This window comes from Lycorma delicatula, chromosome 2 (genome assembly GCF_047948215.1).
Source record: "Lycorma delicatula isolate Av1 chromosome 2, ASM4794821v1, whole genome shotgun sequence".
NCBI lineage: Eukaryota > Metazoa > Arthropoda > Insecta > Hemiptera > Fulgoridae > Lycorma > Lycorma delicatula.
In genome coordinates, this window is record NC_134456.1 from 195,425,795 (window position 1) to 195,448,457 (window position 22,663).

The 22,663-nt window shown below is 30.1% G+C and overlaps 1 protein-coding gene across 1 annotated transcript in view; it reads right to left on the reverse strand.

Moving 5' to 3' along the window:
- The window catches only part of TfIIB (transcription factor IIB), a 42,357-nt gene that overhangs the window by 15,692 nt on the left and 4,002 nt on the right, over positions 1-22,663 (reverse strand). Inside the window, exons 2-4 of the mRNA XM_075356942.1 lie at positions 17,899-18,009; positions 10,129-10,315; positions 6,148-6,363 (exon numbers count right to left, since the gene is read on the reverse strand). Of these exons, the coding sequence (XP_075213057.1) occupies positions 6,148-6,363; positions 10,129-10,315; positions 17,899-18,009 (514 nt within the window). The remainder of the gene's footprint in view (positions 1-6,147; positions 6,364-10,128; positions 10,316-17,898; positions 18,010-22,663) is intronic.

Consider the following 22,663-nt stretch of genomic DNA (forward strand, 5'->3'; position numbering starts at 1 on the left):
TCCTCACATATACCAAACAGTGTTTTCATATAGCAAGCTTCCTTTGTGTTCAATGGGCACCTAAGCTTCTTTCTTAAAACAAAAAAAAAGGATGGGGGTCACCACTAACCTTTCTTCGTCATTACCATAACAAGAAGGAGGAATTTCTTGATCACATCGTAAAAGGTGATGAGACATGGGTAAATTTGTTAATGTGGAAATAAAAACTCAATCAATGCAGTGGGGGCACATCAGTTCTTGTTGAAAACCTGCAAAGACTCGTCAAACACTTTCTTCAAATAAGCTAATGGATTGGTTTTTTGAAACCGTAAAGGTGTGATCTTGGTTGATTTTATGGCAAGAGGCATCACAATTCAAACTTACTGTGAGATGTTGAAGAAATTGAGAAGGGCCATGCAAAACAAACGATGCATCATGTTGAGTTTAGGCATAAATTTTCTTTATGACAATACTTGTTCGCATACTGCAGTAACAACTCAATGTCAAATCAACAGTTTCAAATAGGAGTTGTTTAACAATCTCTATACAACCCTGATTTGGCTCCCAATGATTATCACCTTTTCCTGAAAATGAAGAAATTGTTAGCGACGCAGTGTTTTGAGAATGATGAGTTGAAAAACTGTTACTACTTGGCTTAATTCAGAGGTGGTAGAGTTTTATGACGAGGATATTCAAAACCTTGTTTACAGATGTGACAAGTGCCTTAATTTGGACAGCAATTATAGAAAAGAAGCTAAAAGATCTAGCTATAAGATGTATATAATAAATTACATTTTTTACCAATTTGTGTTTTTTAATAACAAATTGGAAGTTACTTTCCGAATTACCTCTATAAATAATTACAACTAAATATGGTGTGTGTCTATAAAATCATCTACATTCATGTAACCACATTTATAATGGAAAAATATGTAACCACATTTATGTTGGAAAAATAAAATAGAATTTAAAAACTGTAAATGAAAGTGACCTCAAATATAGCAAAACATCTAAATTACAAACATACCTCCTCCATCATACAGAAAATCATTTAACATTTTTATAGCTATTAATTTTACAACTATGAATTATAAAATCTGAAGAAATTACAAATATAAGTTTATAAACAATCAAATTATTATTAGAGTGGGGGTTGCTTAAGTTGGTTTAAAGTAATTAATAGTATTATTTACGTTTCTCACTGTTCTCCTATCAGAATATATTTTATTAATGAAAAATGTGATGCAAGGTTCTTAATCTTTTAATTGTTATAATCAATTACTAATCTCTCTGATAATAAAACATGTAAAAAATATATATAAATAGTTTTCAAATAGACCACTTGCACTTTCTGTTTTGTGGTTCATTGTTTCTTAATACTCAAACATTTTAGCATACTATCATTGTATGGTTTTATATGCCCTGAGAATAGACTCTTGCGATGTGGTTGTCTGTTCTTTTCTGCTCCCAACTAAACTTCTAAGTTTCTGATAGCTTCTATTTCATGTTAGATTATCTATATCATCTTTTATTATTTTCTGGCCTCTCTTTTTTGAACCTTTTACTAATCCTTCTAGTATTGTTTAGTCAATCATTCTCTTCTGATAAGTCCCACCTAGTTAAAATAGTTCTAATTCAGAATTTTTCTGATTTAATTTCTATTCTCATTCATTCAGTTTGTCCATTTAATCTTCTTTTCCACTATCACATTTCAAATGTGTCCAGCCTTTCTTCTCCTCTTTTTCTTAATGTCAATTTTTCACATTAACTATGAAGTACAATCTACATGTAACATTTCACATAAACTTCAAGACTAACTCCATCTCATGCACACTATTAATCACTTTTTATGTATTCACGATAAGAAAAATCTGTAACCTACTGCCTACTGCAGTATGATCAAAAGAAATTATACAGATGAATATGGTAACAATAAACTAGAAATGAAGAACTTGATAAAATATTATTCCATTATTAATGGGATATAACATAAAAATTAATAAATAATAAATTATTTATAACTACCAAAATAAAATTTTAAGATAAACATGTAATATATATAAACACCAAACAACATTAAAAGAAATAAAAAATTATGTCTATTTAATACCCATTAAACACATACTAAATAAAATTGGATTCAAAATATAGAAGAAATTTGCTTTAAAATGTTTATAATAAAAATAGGCGAGTTCAAAACAAAATATGATAAAAATGATTATCATCAATTTATGCATAAATAACATTTACAAGCTGCATAAAAACATATTAAACTAAAATCAAACTATGTAGATTATATTAAAAATAATATATAACCAGTTAAAATCCAGGACTTGCCCAGTTGTCATGTCCCTTAACTTTTCTATTGCCTATTTATTTATTTCCTTTTTCTGTGGAGTAATGTCCTACTGCTATGTAACTAACATTTTGAAAAATATATTAAAAGGAGAAATAAATTGCAATAATAGTTTTCTGTGTCATGGAAGTATTTTCATTGTAATACAGTAAAAACTGTCTAAAAGGGAATACTATCAGACTATGAAATTCTTTCCGTTTTGGCAAGTTTCTGTTTTAGACAGGTTTGAAAAAACACGTGAATAACAGCATGCACTAAATTTACTTCATGCTACTTCTAATATGTGCTCAGCCACCCTCTTCTTCATCTTGCAATGTTTTATGAATGAAGATTCTGTACACACGTTTAGAAATTTAGTGAATGTCTAACAATCTGTAATTTATTCAATTATTTTCTTGGTATTATAGTAAAATTAATTAATAAATAGTCTTATTATAAAAGTTCAATACAGTATTTTATAAGCTTATAAATACTGTTGATTACTGTCAGTTAATAAAAAAAATATATATAGTAGACCTAAACCCATAACACAAAAACTACCTAAAATACCTATACAAATAAAAAATACCTACACAAAAATGTACAACACGACTTACAATCAATGAAAAAAATGACAAAAAAGAATGTTTAATTATTTTTTTTGAAATCCACACATCTAGTGTAGATTATTTCATTTCACTGGTGTATGCAGTTTTAAAAAATTGCAAAAAAAATTGCTTTTGGAGTACATCTTTAAGGTCTTGGATCACTTCTTTAAGTTTTGGACAGTTCTTAATTGCCACAAATTCTTGAAGATTATCCTCAGTCGATTCTCAGAAAATGTTTTAATCCTTATCTCTCTTATGTCCCCACTAGACATACTACACCCTTCTTTTATGTGTTCAGCCGATGCATCCTCTTCTTTGTTTTCATCATCGTCATTATCATCATCTATATCGTGAATTAAGTCTGTTGTTGCTTTCCTGATTTCCTTCTTACATTGAAAGTTCATTGTCAAATGTTATTATAGTTTTAGTTTCAACATTAACTTGTCCTTGTCTACAAAGCACTGTGTGATTTCTTCAGTTGTTACTTCAAAATTTGCAGTTGCTGGAAAACCTGCTTTTACAAAGCACTTCAATACAGTCTAACGTCCAATACTTTTACACACACTAGATATCCAGTAAACTCATCTAAAATGTTAATTTTCTTCATCAGTTCAGAAATGTTTGAAATACTGTCAAACATTTAAAAGTGTATATGTTGCCCTGATCATTGGCTGTGTGACTGATGATAGTGTTTGTTGGAAGCCAAACTAGATTTACATTAGAAAGACTTACATGTGGTTGGCAAGTTGCATTATAAAAAAAAGGAGCACATTTCTATTTTGATTTTTCATTTTCAGATTGAATTCATGCAACCATTCCTCCATTACAGCGCTAGTCATCCTGGATTTTCAGTTGTTTCACTGATAATGTTTCTTTTTCGTGAGCTTTAGGAACTTTAACTTTTTCACTTAAAGATACAATTTTGGTTTAAGATACATTGAAATAAAGTAATTAAGATAAATGAATAAATATATAAATAAAGATGCTAGATACAAAACTAACATAAGGAGACACGAAACTCGAAACAGTATTTTTTAAAAGAAAGAACCGAAATTGTTTACGAGTGGTAGAACAAAATAATAAATTTCAACTATTGCAGGGCCTACTGGATAGTTATACTCTGTCTTACATGCACACTGCAGAATCATACTGACATATAAACAACTGAGCATGGGTAGTTTTCATGAAAACATAAAGGATGTTGTGATTAACGAAAAGAACTCTATATTCTAATCTGCTGTTAGCATACAATGTAGACTTTGATATCGGCTGTGAGTAATCAGTAATATATCATGGACAAACAGTCTTTTCATGTTGTCTGTTTCTGCATTGGAGAGGTTCCGTCTTACACAGGTCATTTTGTATACAATAAAGTACGAAGTTGTACCAGACCAGAAAAAAAATTCCGTTTCAATAGTTTTCAGTTTTACAGAGGGGGTCTGTTTTAGACAGGTTTAACTGTATTAACAATTTTCCATTATATATATGATCTTTACCAATAATCTCCATTATCAACCTCTGTAATATTATTATCGTTAGTAATCTGTTCTTGGTTAAAAAGAATTTGCTGAAAAATGATTGTAAATTGTTTTCATGCATCTCATCTCATCTCAATATTTGCAAACCCAGGAATATTTTTTTCTAATGCCATCTAACAATTTCATGATTGATAAATTCACTATAACCTTCACCCTCATTGTCCAAAATGTATTAAAATGAATGTAGAAGAGATTGAGCAAAGTTGACAATGCCCTAATGGAAATTAATCACATGACTGTCATAACCAAATTGCTCTCCTTCAAGTTGATATAATGAAACAACATGTTCCTGAGAAATCAGCTGTTTTTCACATTTGAAAATAAAATTAGTTATTTTCGGCTGCAATCCTGGACCCATTTTGTTGGCAGCTGTATAAGGGGTAAATGTATTGCTTCTTGAGATCTCATAACACTAATGACAAAATTCTTTTTGTTTTATTATCAAATCTGCCTTGTCAATTACAAACACTATAAAATTTAAAGTGAATATATTTCTTTGCCAAAACATATAAATAAAACCTAACGACAGGCAATTTGGTTTTAATGATGTTGATTGCTCTAAAACCACTTTAATTTCAGTTCAATTTCTTTCATACCATGTACAACCTGTTGCATATTATGCACGTCTCCTATTTTTATAATAAATTACTTTTTGCTTAAATTTAGTGAGCGGTTCCCATAAACTTGACAAAAATACCTGAAGAACACATTTACAACATTCAGGTAATAATTTTTTTTTTACTCTCTTGTTATGTAACACATTGACTGCGTGCACATTTCTTCAAACTCCATTTAACCCACTCATTGTGTGGTAAACACTTGCATGTGCCAAAGTTCCCTCCCCTCTACAGATACACATTTAATCATTTCAAAGTTTAAGCCAGAAGCATTGCAAATGTTATGTTTCTGAAAATATACATTTAATTTGAAAGCCTGCGTGGAAACTTTCAGCAACCAATTCTGCATATTTTTTTTTTTAAAAAGATATCCACAAGATATGAGTCAATGGGCATTAGTAAGGAAAGCCTTGCTTCACATTTCCAAATATGTAAAACATCAATACTGGAAACCATTAGCAAATTCGGAATTCAAACTGTTGAAAGATTACATAAAATAAGAAATATATATAAGTTTTTATCTATAATAAGTAATATATACAAGTTTTTATCAATACGATAATTATGGCTGGTTAAAAAACAAATTGAAATTAATAAAAAAAATTTATTACTTCTCAATTTCAACAGAGATTGAATTAATAACAGTGATTTTGATGAATCATACTTAGTTTTAATCAAGTCAAAAATAACGACATTATTTTATTACAATCTAAAGTAAATTTTTATTACTGCTATGTATATTAATCTAATTAAGTAGTACATGCAATGAAAGCACTTGTGAGGAAAAAATTATCAAATATATTTCATTTATTGATTTAATATTAGGAAATCACAACGCAGTTCAGTATATGAGTCAAAATAATCCCTTTTGCAGCTCTCAATAACAACCTTAGTTAATTAATTGAAATAAATACTAAAAAGTTAATAAAACAGCAGCTTGTAATAAATAACATTATAAAAAAAAAATGTTATTTATATATATAATACATATATATAACATTTTTTTTTTCATTCTTTACATGCAAACCTTTGAAAATAAAACTTAGAATAGCTGCTGATGCTTTAAATACCTTAAAAGTACGAGGCACACCTTCCTGACGACAAGCAATATACAGACATGCTGAAGCAATTGCATCGTTTGCTCTACCTTTTAGGTTCTTGCCATCATGTACTTGCTTAAACAGATTATTTGCCCGATCCATAATAGTCCTTGGCAAATTTATACGATCAGCCATACTGCTAATTTCTTTAAATGCATTTAACAAAGCTCTATCAGAGCTGCTCATCTGGAAAAAATTAATTCAATGTTATTTTAAAATGATCATTCTTATCACTTATATTCTTATATATATTTTTTTTTCAAAAAATTAATATAATAGGCTAGAAAAAATGATGATTAAAACCCTAGGCCTGGCCAATAAAAATTGTTGTTACAAGCATTCCACTTTGTTTAACAACTTCTACAATAGATATTAATTTATTTTAAATACCTCAAAATTAAGAAAACTGCAACCAAGAAAATGAAACCTAACATATTCTGGTGTGTTTAATTTAGAACAAAAGAGTTACATTAAAAATTAGGGTTTGCAATTGCATTTTTTTCCAAGTTCTGAATTACAAAATTCATAAGTTACACTCAAACTGATATTCTATCAGTTTATTTACTATATGTGGTAAAACAAATATAGAGAGGCTCATTATTTCTACATTCTTTCACATAAATAATAGGTAAAAAAGGCATTTCTGCAAAAATTCTGATTTTTATGGTTTATGTCTAAAAAGGGACTGAACACAAAAATCATGAAATTTATATAAAATGATCTAGTATACATGAACTTAAAATATAATTGTTATGGTAAATATTCTATGTACAATGTTCTACGTTGCAAGAAAATAGTTTTTAGGACTGCAATGCACTGTTTAATACTGAGAATATCATTGGCAGAATTGCCTTATTTTAACTGTAATTAGCTTTTTGATGTGCCCTAAGGATACGTCTCAGCTGGTCTCATCCCTTTGGGGCTTGAGCCAATTTTGCCTGAATTTATCTAAGTGTTTGCTCATAAAGCATTTCCAAACAAAAATAACACACAGCCCAAAATCACACCAAACTAGATATTATGCTTGTGCGTTCTTCTTACAATTTTGGTCTAAATAAAGCCAAACGTTTCCTCAACATAAACTATATCCTCATGGCTGAAAACAACTTTGCCCTGAATGATACCTTCGCATCTAACTATTACAAAAAAAATCAACCCCAAAAATTGAGTACATCTCTGGGTTCTCAATTCTTATGACAAGCTCAGGACTTTATTAGCAGTAATTTTATACAATGACATACTATAACATTAAGAAAAAGTTTAAAAGTATACAGTCAAAGGTATGAACTTTTATTTAACTATATTTTTAACGGAGGTTAGTTTTGGTTTGTCTGACATTTCTCCCACCACCACCACCCCATTTGGTCGCCCTAAAGCACAAGACCGAATGTCCGTGCCACGGACATACAGCTACTGTGCCTCAAAATGGTTTAGCGACCAATATCCTAATTAGCTCCCAGAGTTTACCTAACTGCGTGAGCAGAATACGCATGTGCCCTACACAACTTGTCATATATTACTAAAATGCGTCGACACACCCCATCTACATACTGCCAATAAATAAAAATTTATTCCGTCAAGGACAGCAATTTTCTGCCACGCCTAGGTTGCTGATTGCCATCAAGTACCTGTCCACCATATTATAGCGCTTGGAGCTATATTTGACCGATGGTGTCATTTCTCGAGAATAGCTTCCTACAGCAAGTGGTAGGAGTCTTATATCCTTTAAACTACTGATGCCGGTTGACCAAAGCAACGGCATAAAGGAACTCCCACACGGTCTGAAAATGTGGCATGAGCCGCATTGTGAGTGACCAATTTTTTCCTTGACCACTATGTTCCAGGGTGACCTTAATGGAGGTTAAAATATTATAATTAAAATAAATAAGGCAATTCTACCAAAGAAAATATATGGTCTGTAAATAAAGTAATGAGACTAGTTTTTTTTGGTAGCCAAAGTGGCAACACTGTGAAGTTTCTAGTAACCGTATGGTTATATGAACAACTTATATTAAGTATTAATATTTTTAGTCTACTGTTGCCATGTGAGACTTAAATAAACTATTTGTGAAACGAGTTTTTGTTGTGCATTACAAAAATGAGTGATACTAATTATGAGCAATGTTGTGCAATCAAGTTTTGTGTTAAACTCTGTGAGAATGCTACTGAAACCTTTTTCAAAATTGAAAAGGACAAATGGAGATGACGCTCTGTTAAGAGCCCAACTTTTTAGGTGGTTTAAAGCATTTTCAGATGGCCGGGAATCAGCTGCGGATGATCCACGCTCTGGAAGACCATTAACATCAAAACGTGATGACAATGTTGAGTGAATAAGACTTGATATGGTACAGTCGGCGATTAACTGTCAGAATGATTGCAGAACAATTGAATTTGAATCATACCACAGTCCATCAAATTTTGACAAATGAATTGGACATGAAAAAAGTTTGTTCAAAACTGATCCCAAAATAATACTGTTAAACAGAAAAACAAAGGATGGAAGTGTGCTGTGATCTTCTAGGGCGAATTAAAACTGATCCTGATTATGTTATTACTGGTGATGAATCTTGGATATTTAAGTACGACTCAGAAACAAAACGCCAGAGCAAGGAATGGCACACTTCAAACTCACCACGTCCCAAAAAAGCAAAATGAGCAAATCAAAAATCAAAACCATGCTAATTTGTTTCTTCAATAGTAATGGTATCGTCTATAAGGAGCTTTTGCTTACAGGACAGACTGTAAACCAATATGTTTATCGAGAAATTCTTGAAAGACTGCGGGAAAGAGTTGCCCAAGTGAGACAAGCCACCTAAGACAACTGGATGCTGCATCATGACAATGCACGTTATCACACTGCACTTTCAATTAATGAGTTTTTGGAAAGAAAAACATTCCAGTAGTTCCTCAACCACCTTATTCACCTGAGAGTCTCTGCGACTTTTTCCTGTTCACGACTTTGAAACACCTCACAAGACACCATTTTGGAACAGCAGAAAACATAAAAAAAAAATAACTGACCATTTGAAGGATATTCTGGTTTCCGACTTACAACAATGCTATGAAAACCATTTTAAGTGTTGCATGGCTTCCCAAGGGAACTATTTCTAAGGTGACGGAGTCCATGTATAACTGGATTGTAAATAAAAAGGTTTTCTGAATCAGACTCATTACTTTATTTACAGACCTCATGTGTGTATATTTTATATATATATCCCAAAAATAGAGCCAATTTCTTTATCTGTTTCAAACAATTCATATTTCACTCATTGTAATGGGCCTCCTAAAGATAATCAGGTAAGATGTCTGACAAAGCAAAGTCTTGAAAATAGACTAGTTTTAGATTTGTTTTCAATGATTTTAAGCAATAAAAGAGTATTTATAAGTTAATTGAATAACTACTTTCCTTTCTTTAAATGTTAATTATTTTTCAGTATAGCAAGCTTTAGTTTATTTTTACTACAGCCAATTTTAATCATTGTATTGCAGACCATTAATAAACTATTCTTCCAAAAAATAATTAACAAAGATCTTGACTATATAACAAACCTAATAAAAAGCTTGTTTTTCAACACAAAATTTTGTGTTTTATGTCGGATATCTTAAAAACGACTGGAGTTACAGTCCTGGAACCTGCCTTATCCTACTTCCCAGCTCAAATTACATAAGAAACCACAAACGTTAATCCTTAATTGGGACACAAGAATTACAGTAAGGCTTCTTATTAGAAGAGCTAAAATCTGGGAAAAATCTTTCGCTAGCCATAGCTTGAAAACAAAATGTTTCCAGACCTATGTTTATATGAACCTTTTTTCATTATTTTCACCAGCAGAACATGTTCTGAAAGACTCTCAGTTTTACAATATATATATATATATATATATACATATGAAAAATTAATAACCATAAAATATAAATAATTGAATACCACTACATTATAAAAATACTAACTGTTCTGCGATTCTGATATTTAGATAATCCAGAATCATCAAAAGAAGCATCTCCACGACCAGGGCCAATCATAGTTGAAAGATCACATCCATTCAGCAATGGATTCTCAGGACCACCAACACGAGATGGATCAACACCATTCTTCTCATTGCTGAATGTACGCCATTCAGAACCAACATCAATTACTCTGCAAGATGTAAAATTATTTAAACAGAAGAGAAAAAATAATGAATATGAGATATGATATATGAGATATAAGTATTTTGGAAGCACTATCAGGCTATAAAGTTATCATTTTTAATTAAATGGTGGTGAAACAGAAGCTTCTATTAACTACTGTCTAAATGTGACATAGTGGATAAAAGCATTAAAATGGAAAAAAAGCACTCATAAATTCTGTATAATATTAAAACAGTTATGTCATACTTTGTATCTACATTGATTCAGTAAATAGCCTAGAGAAACATATCAATCTTTCCTCATTCCTACAACATTCTACCACTCATTCCTCAACATAGCAGAGCTGAGATGGATGAACAGACACTTGGGGATTGATGGCAATACAAAAAAACTGACTTCCTAGCCAAACCTCATTTATTATATTTGGGTCAGACTACTCAATCCCTCTCACTCTCTCTGTGTGTGTGAGAGAGAAAGAGAGAGATGCAATTTTCAGATGCCAGCATTATTCCAGCACAAGTCAGCATTTCTTAAGATTAGATTTATCTAAATTGGATCACACAACATAATCACACTTTTTTTTTTTTAATTTTATATGTATTCTTGAAATTTAATTTCAAATGTAATGAAGTTTTAACAAATTATTTTCAAATAACTGATGAATGATGCTTTTGTGAGAATCCACAATCCAAAATTTAGGGGAAAAAATATGTTTTTTTTATTTTCACTAGGTTTATTTAAATTTGAATTTTCAGAGTTAGAAGTAATTTCAATTTAACTTGAAACAACCTAAACTATTAGTTTATAAACTGAGCTTTAATAAAAAAAAACCTAATTACATCAGATAAAATTAACTGCAGTAAAGGTAATGAGGCATGTCTTAAAACATCTGACAATTACAGATTTTTATTTAGCGAAACAAAATAAGTAACGAGTCTTTTTGTACTATTATACGAAGACAAGAGTTTTTTGCCCAAGGAAATCTCAAAAACTACTGAACCAATATAAAAAATTCCTATGTCCTAATAAAGCTTACTTAAGTTGTGTAGGTTTTAAAGTAACTGTATATACCCTTTTTTTTCATCATTTTTCATACCCCCCTCAAGGTAATAAAATTAATACTAATATACAGTTATAAAGTATAGTAACTTTAAAATGTTGAAAGTTTGAGTCGTGCTTCTTGTTCAGATAGTTTAAGTTTTTACATTCCTTCACTGAAAACAAACATTTTGTAATATTCAACTTCATTTTTCAACTAGATCATTCTTCAAGAACACATAAGAACAAGTCACATGTGTGACAACAATTCAAAATTATATTTTTGGAACAAGGAAAAACAACAATGTCAATCATGTCTTAAGTCCTCCTAGATTTTCCATCCACCCAATACCCTTCATTACAAGCCCGCCCATTTTGTACTACTTCTATTAGGTTTTTTCTAAACCCATAACAGCAATAGCAGTCTTGTCAGCACATTTTTTACATCATTTCAAAAATAACTGATAGCTAAAATATAAAATACATGAAAATCATTAAGAATCAACAGGACTGAATAGTAAGTATTTGAACACTTTAAAAGTTTTTTTAAAAACTACACTTTTGTTGCAGCTGAGTGTAGGGGATAATATTGTGAAACATAACACTAAAACTTAATTCAGTGATTCTCAAACTGTGGGGCACGCTCCCCTTCCTTTCTTTTTCCTGTTTAGCCTCCAGTAATTACCGTTCAGATAATACTTCAGAGGATGAATGAGGATGATATGTGTGAGTGTAAATGAACTGTAGTCTTGTACATTCTCAGTTTGACCATTCCTGAGATTGTAATAACACCAAGGGGGGCGTGAGTATATCAAAAATAAAATATTATTAAAAAACATTTATTAATTTACTGAAAGGAAATCAAAACAAAATACATTCTGACATAATAAATAATAAAATACATATTTACACTGATATAATACACTTATAAATAGAATTGTATCAGTACCGTACAATGTATTTAAATAATTATCTTATCAATACTAAATTAAAAACAAGTTTAATAATTATTAGTGTTGCTGCTTTGAGTTCTATTAGTTTGCAGAAAAGTAGTTCTTCTACTGCTGACACACCATCACAAAATCAAACATAGGCAATGGAATGAGTATCTTTATTGCTACCAGTTACCTCATCAAGCTGAATTGAAAAAAAATTGTAACAACTTCCCAAAAAGCTGATGCTGTTCTTCAGCTACATCACCAATTCAACGGGCAACAGTTATCATTTGATAGAGGTATGGACTGCAATTGTTTGGCAAAATTATCTCCAAACATAATTTCTGCAATCTCAATTACAGCTGGCAAAATAAGCTCTTCAGTAATGGTGTAAGGCTTTTTAGATCTGGCTATTTTATATGAAACTTTGTAAAAGGCAAGTAAAGCTTTTTCATTCACAGAGTTTTTGTAGAAATTTTTGCTTTTCATATGATTTTAATTTCAATTCGAAGAATTCTCAAGGTTTGTTAACATACTCACTATGACGTGTTTCCGAACGTCATTTAAGTTTATTTAGGTTTCATGCTGTTTGCTGCCAAAATTTTTGAGCAAATGACACACAGGAGCCTTTCTTCTTCATTTACTTCAGTAATGGTAATCCCAAAATTGAAGTATTCTTGAGAATATTTTCTTGATTTTATTTTTGGAACCACACTCGACTGTGCACTTGTTGAAGCTTCACTATCGCCCAACGCTCACTTACGCCCACTTAAAAATTTATCCATGATTCTGTATAAATCTACTGCTGTGAATGTTTAATACAAATTGTATTAACACACAAATTACAACATACAAATTCACGATAGATTCGATAGCGATAGAAGGATCTCTCGACTGAGACTGGCTGGAATTGAACAAAGTGCAGCATTTATTCACATTTGCGCAGGCATTCCAGAACATTCGAGACAAATCGGAACTTCTCACAAAGCTGCGAGAATGTCTGATAGGGTGGACGTAAAAAAGAGAGAAATAGAGAGGCATCAATTCTGGTTTTGTCAATGCAGCAGATTGGTTTTCAAAATATCAACAAATTTACTTATTCTTTGTAGTTTGTAAGGTTTCTAATTAAAGTCATATTGTAGCTTTAGAGTAAAAATACACAAAATACATTATTGTATGAGAGAGGGGCACAATGAAAATTATGATTGAAAATTGGGTCGCAAATACTGAAAAGCTGAGAAATGCTGACTTAATTTGATTAACAAACACTGAATCAAATTTTGTGAATTAAATGTTTCAAAATAAGCCTGATTGAAAATTGGGTCGCAAATACTGAAAAGTTGAGAAATGCTGACTTAATTTACAAACACTGAATAACTGAATAAACACTTAATAAGAAACACTGAACCAAATTTTATGAATTAAATGTTTCAAAATAAACCTGTAAATTTATTCCTTTTCCACTGAGCATGAAACCAATGAGCAAGAGGTATTTTGGTTCCAGAATATGCTTGGCATTAATTTACATATAATCAAGTTTGCTTGAATTTCTTCAGTTTTTAAGGATTTCCTGAAATATCCCACTCTATTATTGGCATTTACTTTTAGTAGTTTTATAACAGATTGTTCTTCCAATACTGCTAACAAAATGATTAAGTGATACCTGATCCATTTGTCTTGTTTAAAATTTTGCCATTATATAAAAAATAATTATTTTTAAAAAAATATGCAAAATGAATACACTAACTAAGCTATTGATAATTAAAAAAACTACCTAAGCCTTTTAATATACATAAAACACTACTAATAGAAACAAACTTACTTAAATATCAATTTCATCAGTAGAATAACTCCAGTTGTATTATTTCAACAGGAAGAAATTTTAAAAAAATTGAAAAAACTACTGAATATAATTTTTGAACATATTTTTGAATATAATTTTTGATTATACATACATTAGGTAGGTGAACCTACCTAATATTACGTTAAAGATGATAAGAAATATTCCACTCTCTTGGTAATATTAATAAAGAAATAACAAGGTCGCTTTCTCTCACCTTTCCTACTCTTCTTCAGGTAACAGTTAAGAAAACAATCTGCCACAAATTTTTTTTATTTCCCAAATGCTCATTGACAATTTTTTTAAGCAGGAAATGTGGGAAATTTCAATTATTGAAATCTGGGGGCACAAACTAAGTAATCCATTAATTTGTAAACTGCTTATTCATGAATTTCATTATCAATTTTTTTCTTCAGTTTTCATTCACAAGGAGAAACAAAATTATCCTATCGTGAATTTTTTATCTTCTTTCAATGAACATGACGCATCAGTTTTTTTAAACTAATTGATACATAGGCTAATGGGCTGGTCTGGTGGTTAACATGTAGCAAATCAGTTGTTCAACAGTTGATTTTGAAGTCAAAGATTCTAAGGTTCAATTCTACTACATTTTTGAAAGCAATAAAATATTCTTACATTATACTAGTATATCATCATTAAAAAAAAAAACAATACTTGTGCATAAACTATCATGCACATTTTAAATTAATAATATTTATGAGGTTTATTTTGGTTATTTATATTATATGTATTAGATGACGTTAGTGAGGGAAGCAAGTGTAGGTTATGTTTGGTTAGATTATGTTGATTTCGTATACTAATGAATTGTACATATATCACCATAATCTTCTTTCTTTTTCCTGTTTAACCTCCGGTAATTGTCATTCAGATAATACTGCAGAGGATGAATGAGGATGATATGTATGAGTGCAAATGAAATGTAGTCTTGTACAGTCTCAGTTCGACCATTCCTGAGATGTGTGGTTAATTGAAACCCAACCACCAAAGAACACTGGTATATTCACAATCTAATATTCAAATCCATGTAAAAATAATATCAACATAACCAAACTAAATATAATCTATGCTTTGCTTCACTTGCTAACCTCATCTAATAATATACAACAGCTACAGATGTGAAATAGTAGCTTTATATGTGTATAAAATAGCTGTATATGAAAGAAAAAAATATTGGTGCATTTTAATGCATTTACCTAAAAACCATCAGAGAACAATGGCAAAATTTAGAATTTAATAAAAAGAATTGGAATTTAAAAAAAATTATTATTATTATTATTACATGGGAAAACTTATCTAGTTACAATCTGGCGCCTGAAACTTATTAACATTTTTATAAAAAATAATTCTGTTATTTTATCCTATTACATAACTTAGTGCTTCATACGCTTCAAAAAAAAAAAAAATGATCTTATCCAGGTTGAAAGGTTCAGTAACAGATATGGTATAGTTCAGAGTGTAGCTGAAAATGTTTTTTTAAGAATGACATATTTAGAAGCACAGCTGCCAATTCTCAGACAGACAGCAAATGAGGTATTGCTCCACAGAACAGTAATGTAATATCATTATATAAAGGTACTAAAATTTGAATCATGAATAGATTAAATTGTAGTCATGTTTATTATGACAAATTGTAAAACTTCTATTAAGTCATATAATAAATAACGTACTTATTTACCAAATCCTTAATTAGAAAAAACAAAATATTTATAAATGTTGTCATTAAAAAAAACTACGCAGAATTTATAAATACTTTGCAAAATTTTTAACTCAAAATCGATCAAAAATACAAATTGAATTAGACTTTGATTTGTTAATGTATCACTTGTAATTATCCTATAACATGATATTTATTATTCATGATTAAAGATTTTATATTTAATTGATATAACAAAAAAATGCCATGAGACAACAATAATAGAAAACCAAATTAAAAATTCAAACTGTGTTTGCTTATTTACTACTGACTGCAGGCACACACACTCTTATAACAGGCAATTTCGTCATATTGCTATGATAGTATTAACAAAACAATTGGCAGTCAATATTCATTAATAAACTTATCATTTTGGTATTTTTCAGACATTGACGTACAGATGTGCCTAACCAGTATTCCAAGTTACTGGAAAATATTGAAAAAAATATATGAGTAAAAACATACAGTTACTTCATCAATCTCATTCTTCTATTAATTACTATTATTGAAAAAAAAAATTAAAGAATAATTTGAATTCATTACAGCACACTAATATTAAAGCTGTAGAAAAACGTTGAGTTTAGTTATGCTATTTAAACTCAAAATCAAGTTTCTTCAGAAAGATTGCCCAAGTCTCTACTACTTTCTACCTTAAAATATAGTGTAGCTGTGACTAATTTAGGTTGTTAAGATTCTTTTAAGCATATGTTACACACACACACATTTATATATGTATATTTTACAATTACACACACAGGGGCTGTTTTTTTCAACCTCTGATCATGGATCTAAGTAAACACAAGATAGGCAGGAGCCAGGTTTGCATGTCGTGTGATTGTGCCATCCTCCACCACAACCTCTGCCATTGTCGGCTTCCATTGCTCAGTCTGGGCCGAACTATTGAACATGGCCGCTACAATTGATCCTCCCGCCAAGTGTGAGTTGCAAATTGTGATAAATTTTCTGCAAGCAGCAGGATGTAATGCTGCTGAAATAAATGAGACTAGTGAAAACTTTATCAGTGACTGTAGTGAACTGTAATGGTGTAGGAAATTTAAAGAAGGGCATCCAGACATCCATGATGAAGGTGGGCAAAAACGCAACTCTGTCACTAATGTACACCTGGCTGAGCGTGTTGATTTTGTCTGTGACAAACGAAGATTTACAATTAATGAATTTTCTGCAGAAATCACAGAAATTTCAAGGTCTTCTCTGTCACGAATTGTGACTAAAAGATCTAGGGTCCCAAAAATGTTGAGTGACGATCACAAAACGCAGCAAATGATATCAGCCTTAATGTTTCTCACGTGTTATGATACTGACAGGAAAGAGTTTTTAAAGTCTATCATTACTGACGACGAGACTTGGACCAGTATGAGAATCCAGAAACCAAAGAACAGTCTAAGCACTGGATGCACACTTCTACAAACAAGCTGAAAAAGTTCAAATGGATACTAAGCGACAGAACCAAGTATTTTTGGGACCAGAAAGGTGTCTTGTTGGTGGACTTTATGAAGCAGAGACAACAATAATAAAGGAAGTTTATTGTTTATCTTGTTTATCTCCACGGAGCGATCCAGAACAAACAAAGAGGCATGCACTCATCCAACATGGTTTTGATTCACGACAATGCAGAACCGCACTGTGCCAATGTGACACAAGACCTTCTCAAACAATTCAAGTGAATAGTTTTTGACCATCCACCGTATAGTCCAAACCTAGTACCATGCAATTTCCACCTCTTAAGGCATAATTGGGAGGACAACTCTTCACCACCAACGAAGAACTTCAGGAGGCTGGCAAGATGTACCTTACCTCACTGGTGGCAAACTTCTTTGAAGCGTGCATCGGAAAGCTGGTGGTCAAGATATGATAAATGCCTCAATCATTTTGGCAATTATGTAGAATAATAAGTTAGATACTACTCAACTTTTAATAATAAAATCATTTTATGTCAATGTGACTTTTTTTTACAGCCGATCAGAGGTTGAAAAAAACACAGCCTTCATACTTACTGATAACAGTATTGAAAACATTAAATACAATTATCATTCAGAAATCACCTGTCTCCAACAACTAGGCCACATTCTGAACATATTTGGTCCCCAGCTCTATAGTCCTCAATAAGAGGGGCATCTGGATGTGCACTACAGCACAGTTTATTAGCAGTATACCTGCAAAAAAAAAAAAATAATGGTATTAATAACTCTAAATTCAGGTGTAAGTTTTAAAGCATATATACCTTCTATAGGCCTATAAAATTTGTTACTAAGTTTTAACTCTAATATAATAATTATTCGTGTAGTACCATACTTATGTTATTATGAATATGACAAGTTGTAAATACAATGTCCTCCAAATATATTTATATCAGTACAAATTTATACATTCACAGCAATAAAAATTTAATTCACTGAATAACAAGTTAGGATATCATAAAAATATTAATAAAACTGCACATCAACAATTAAATCTATATGCTTATAATTTATGCAATAAGGAGATACAAATCTAAAGTATGTACACTTTCAGTTAGTACACTAAGTAAAATTAAACAACATCTAGAAAATTAATTTGTACTGGACTTCTCCTGTGATTGTAAACCTACATCACAGCGTGTACAGAAAAGTAGATGGAAAGAGTATTATTTTATAATTAACAGTAAAAGTAAAACTTGTTATGCTAATGGTATAAGAGGAAGGTTGAGCAAAGAACAAGAAAGATTTTATTGTTACAAATATTATACTTATGACTGACTACTTTAATCACTTATAACAGCTTTGAGAAACATTGAAACTTGAGTTGAGAAACATTTAATGCTTTGCGTACAAAAAAACCAAAAGTAGATTTATCTTTCTTTGTCAAAATAAATAAAAGGTATTTATATTAAAAGCTTGTATTTCTAAAATAAATAACCAAAGAATACATAAGAGTATATGTATACATAATGAAACATATTTTATATCAATGATCCTCGTCAAACTTAGAATAACTATGACTGTGGAGATATAATAATTTATTTTTTCAATACACCCTTTTTTTATAGTAAAGTAAGCATAGTAAAAAGACTCAATTTGATTACATGGCTTTATCTCTATTTCATTTCACATTCAATCTTGAATTATAGCAACAACTGCCTCAAATCAACTGAATTTATTGAAGGTAACAATAAAACAGTTATATAGATCGGTGAGTATGAACTGATATTTATAATAAGGGAAGCATAATAACGCATGGACAAATTATTTTATGGTTAATTTGTTCAAATACATAAACAGTCATGAAGATTGTGGAAAATTCAACACTATTAACATTATGAAATGATGGTTATTGGGTTCTCATAACAATCAATCAGTAATAACATCAGAAAACACTTCATTAAAACAAATCTAGCATCAATAATAAAACATTTCTAGTTAAATTTTCAATAATATACTAAAAATAAAAAACCCAATTTTTATGATCACAAGATTAATTTCATTGCTTTTCAGATTTTTTGATCAACATAATTTAGATTTCATGACTAATCTCACACTTAGTGAACCCTGAACAAAGAAAAAAAAAAATAATTTATAACATCAGCAACTATTCCTACTTTAGGCACTCCAGATAATACCTTAAAATATTAAAAAATTCTAATTACAACTAATATTGCATTATTTTTGAGGCTCAGAATTATTTAATGCACATTTTAATAAAAACAGTTTTTTTTTACATACTGTGTTTTAAATAAAATACCCATTTTAATGTTCATAACTTAAAATAATTAACTAAAGTAGGAGGGTAAAATTATGTTAAATGAAAAAGAAAAAAAGTTTAACTAGGAATTTGAAAATATAAATAAAAAATCTGATATGGACACCACACAACTTCCTTGTATGTCTATTAAATTACATACAATTTTTTTTTTTTTAAATTAAAAGGAAATAAACATTTTATTTCATTAACTTCTGATATTGAAATATTTATTGTAAATTTTTTTTTACAATCAAGAGGTTAATAATTATTAATAAATCAATATATTTAAATTAAAAAAATTGCTAAAAAAATGTATTAGTCTGATTCGAACCGATGTGCCTTCCCCCTGTAAGATCAAAATATTTCATTAATTAAAATTTTATTTGGCTATAATTCTGGAACCAATGAAAATAAATAAATATCACTTATATATCATTGAAAAGCTCTCAATAAGAGCTTATTACTGTAGTTAAGAAAAAGTCCAAAATCCAAATTTTTTTGATTTTTAACTTTTTTGGACACTTTTGGTTCAGTCGATTGCAATCAAAGGAGGAGGTGCATGACTAGATGTTACAATAGTCCTAAATCCAAAATTTCAACATCCTACGGCTAATCGTTTTTGAGTTATGCTATATATGTACTTATGTACAGTTGTCATGCCGATAACTAGTCAAAATGGATATTTCTGTTGAAATCTGAAAAGCAAAAATTTTCACAATCATAATATTTCCTTTACTTTGTACAAGAAAGTAAATATAGGAAATAAATATTGCTCAATATGAAGTTTAAAAATTTAATATGAATCATCAATTTTATTTAGCAATCGATTCTTTCCAGTTAGCTGAAAAACTGTTTTACTTATCAAATAAAAAAAAATTTATTAATATATTTGATTTTATATAATCTTTTATAAATAAATACAATTATGATAAAATTTTAAAAATATTTTATAAGTTTGTAGATAACAAGGCAATAATTTGGTCAAAGTAAATACCTGTAACAACAATAAAAATGAAATAATCAAATTATACGGGTGTCTAAAAGAGACTCCATCACTTAATGTAGTCTATAAATAATAGTTATTGGTTATTCAAAAAACAAGGATCCTATTATTCATCGCCTTGAAACCGTACACCATAAGCCCATTTTTTTGTGGGTGTAGAAGAGATTCAAAAAAAATGTGCATGTTCTCAGTAGTCCAGGTCTGGTAGTTCTGACTATTATAACATACCCACCAAGGTAAAACTATACTTCATCAGTGAAAAACACCTGATCTAATATGCCAATGTTGTCTCTTAAGTTCTTGAACCAGTGACAATAGTGAACTCTTGGCTCATGGAAAACCTGCATTCGATATGGGTAACATTTAGAATTCTCCTCACTGCAGTGTGGCTGAACCTAGTGAAATGTCCTTTTCCTGGCTTAGTCTCTGTAACTGCTGCTTTATTGTCCTATACGACCTGTGTCAGGCACGTTTCTGGTCAACACTGAACCTGATTCACAAATGGTATTGCCATTTACTTCGCAAAATATATTTTTTTTTTGCAGCCTCCATCATCCCCATTAGCAGCCCAACTCTGCCTTTTTTATTTATTATTATATTCAGTTTAAAGTTTATCTTTTAATGTTTTTTTTTTACAATATACATTTAAAATTAGGCTATTTTTTATAATTGTTTCAGTAAATTTTATTGCAAAGTAAAAAAAAAACAAAACAATATTTAATAAGTTTCTTGCATAAAAATGAACATCCTGTTAACTAAAGGTTATGCAGATAAAAAATAAAAACTAACTAAGAATAAACCAAAGCAACTTTTAAGAATAATTGGCTTGCACCTAAGAATAATTGGCTTGCACCTAAGACTGCTAAAAACTTTTTCACAAAAATTAGCCTACATTATTTTAAAAAGTAAACAAAAAACAATACTCAATAACTTGGTTTTTCATAAAAATGCTAAGAAACACAGATTTCAATTTAACAAAGAATATATGTATGATTTACAACTTAATGGAAAACTAAGATCACTATGACTAAAAGTAATGCAGATAAGAAAACTAGAACAGAACACTTTATTTTGTAAACAAAACAAACATTATTAACATTTACTTGAAAAATATTTTGTCATTATTATTCTAGCGTATTAGCAGAATGCCATCAAAGTATGGTGCAGGCCATGATTAATGACAAGAGAATTTAGTAACTCCAAGCTGTAATTTTGATGTTACACAACTATCATAAACAATTTTAAAAATTTGTAACAATATCTTCATATTATAAGTTAGTAAGGGTAACTTATTTTGTATAAAAGTGAGAAGCCCTATAATCTTCGTCTTAAAAACATCTTTATAACAAAAATAAGTAATTGTGTTGTCATTTTGCGTAAATGAAATTGAGGATACAAATGTATAATTTGTTACTAACATTACTTTTTTCTGATCAGAAGATTCAGGCAAAGAACACATAAATATATCACAATCACTGTTCTCACAATTTTTAACCAAAGTTTTAGTCTGCTGAGTTGTACCACTGGGAGATAAAAAAGGTTTCAGTAAGGCTAAGAATTCCTTATCTTAGTTATTTCATTATGTTGCTTTCCTTTAGTGTGTGAAGTCACTGCCTTTTGGGCCACATTGCCCAGTCCAAAATGTTTTACACACATCACAAAAAGCATGATACATCTCTACTACTCAACCAACTGAATTCTGGGTGTAAGTTTATATCTAATCACTGCTCATTAAACAATCTTTTTAGATGCTATTTAAAAGCAATTAATTACCTAAAGTATAAAGAAAATTCATGGTGGTTTGAGACAAATTCCAAGAAAACTTTTCAATGGTAATGTTTATTAAAATTTCATCAGTGAAAAAATTAACTGCAATTTGGAATATTACTCTAATATAAAATAATAACTGGGGAATGTAAGTAAGAACAGGATATGCTAATGGCCGCTTGCAATGTGCGCTGGGGTCACCACTTTCCGACATATCTTTACCACATATTATGAAATTAATTTTTCTGAAATTTCATACGAAAATACTTCAAATATCAGAATGAATACAAACAATAAATTATTATGCTATAACATTCCAA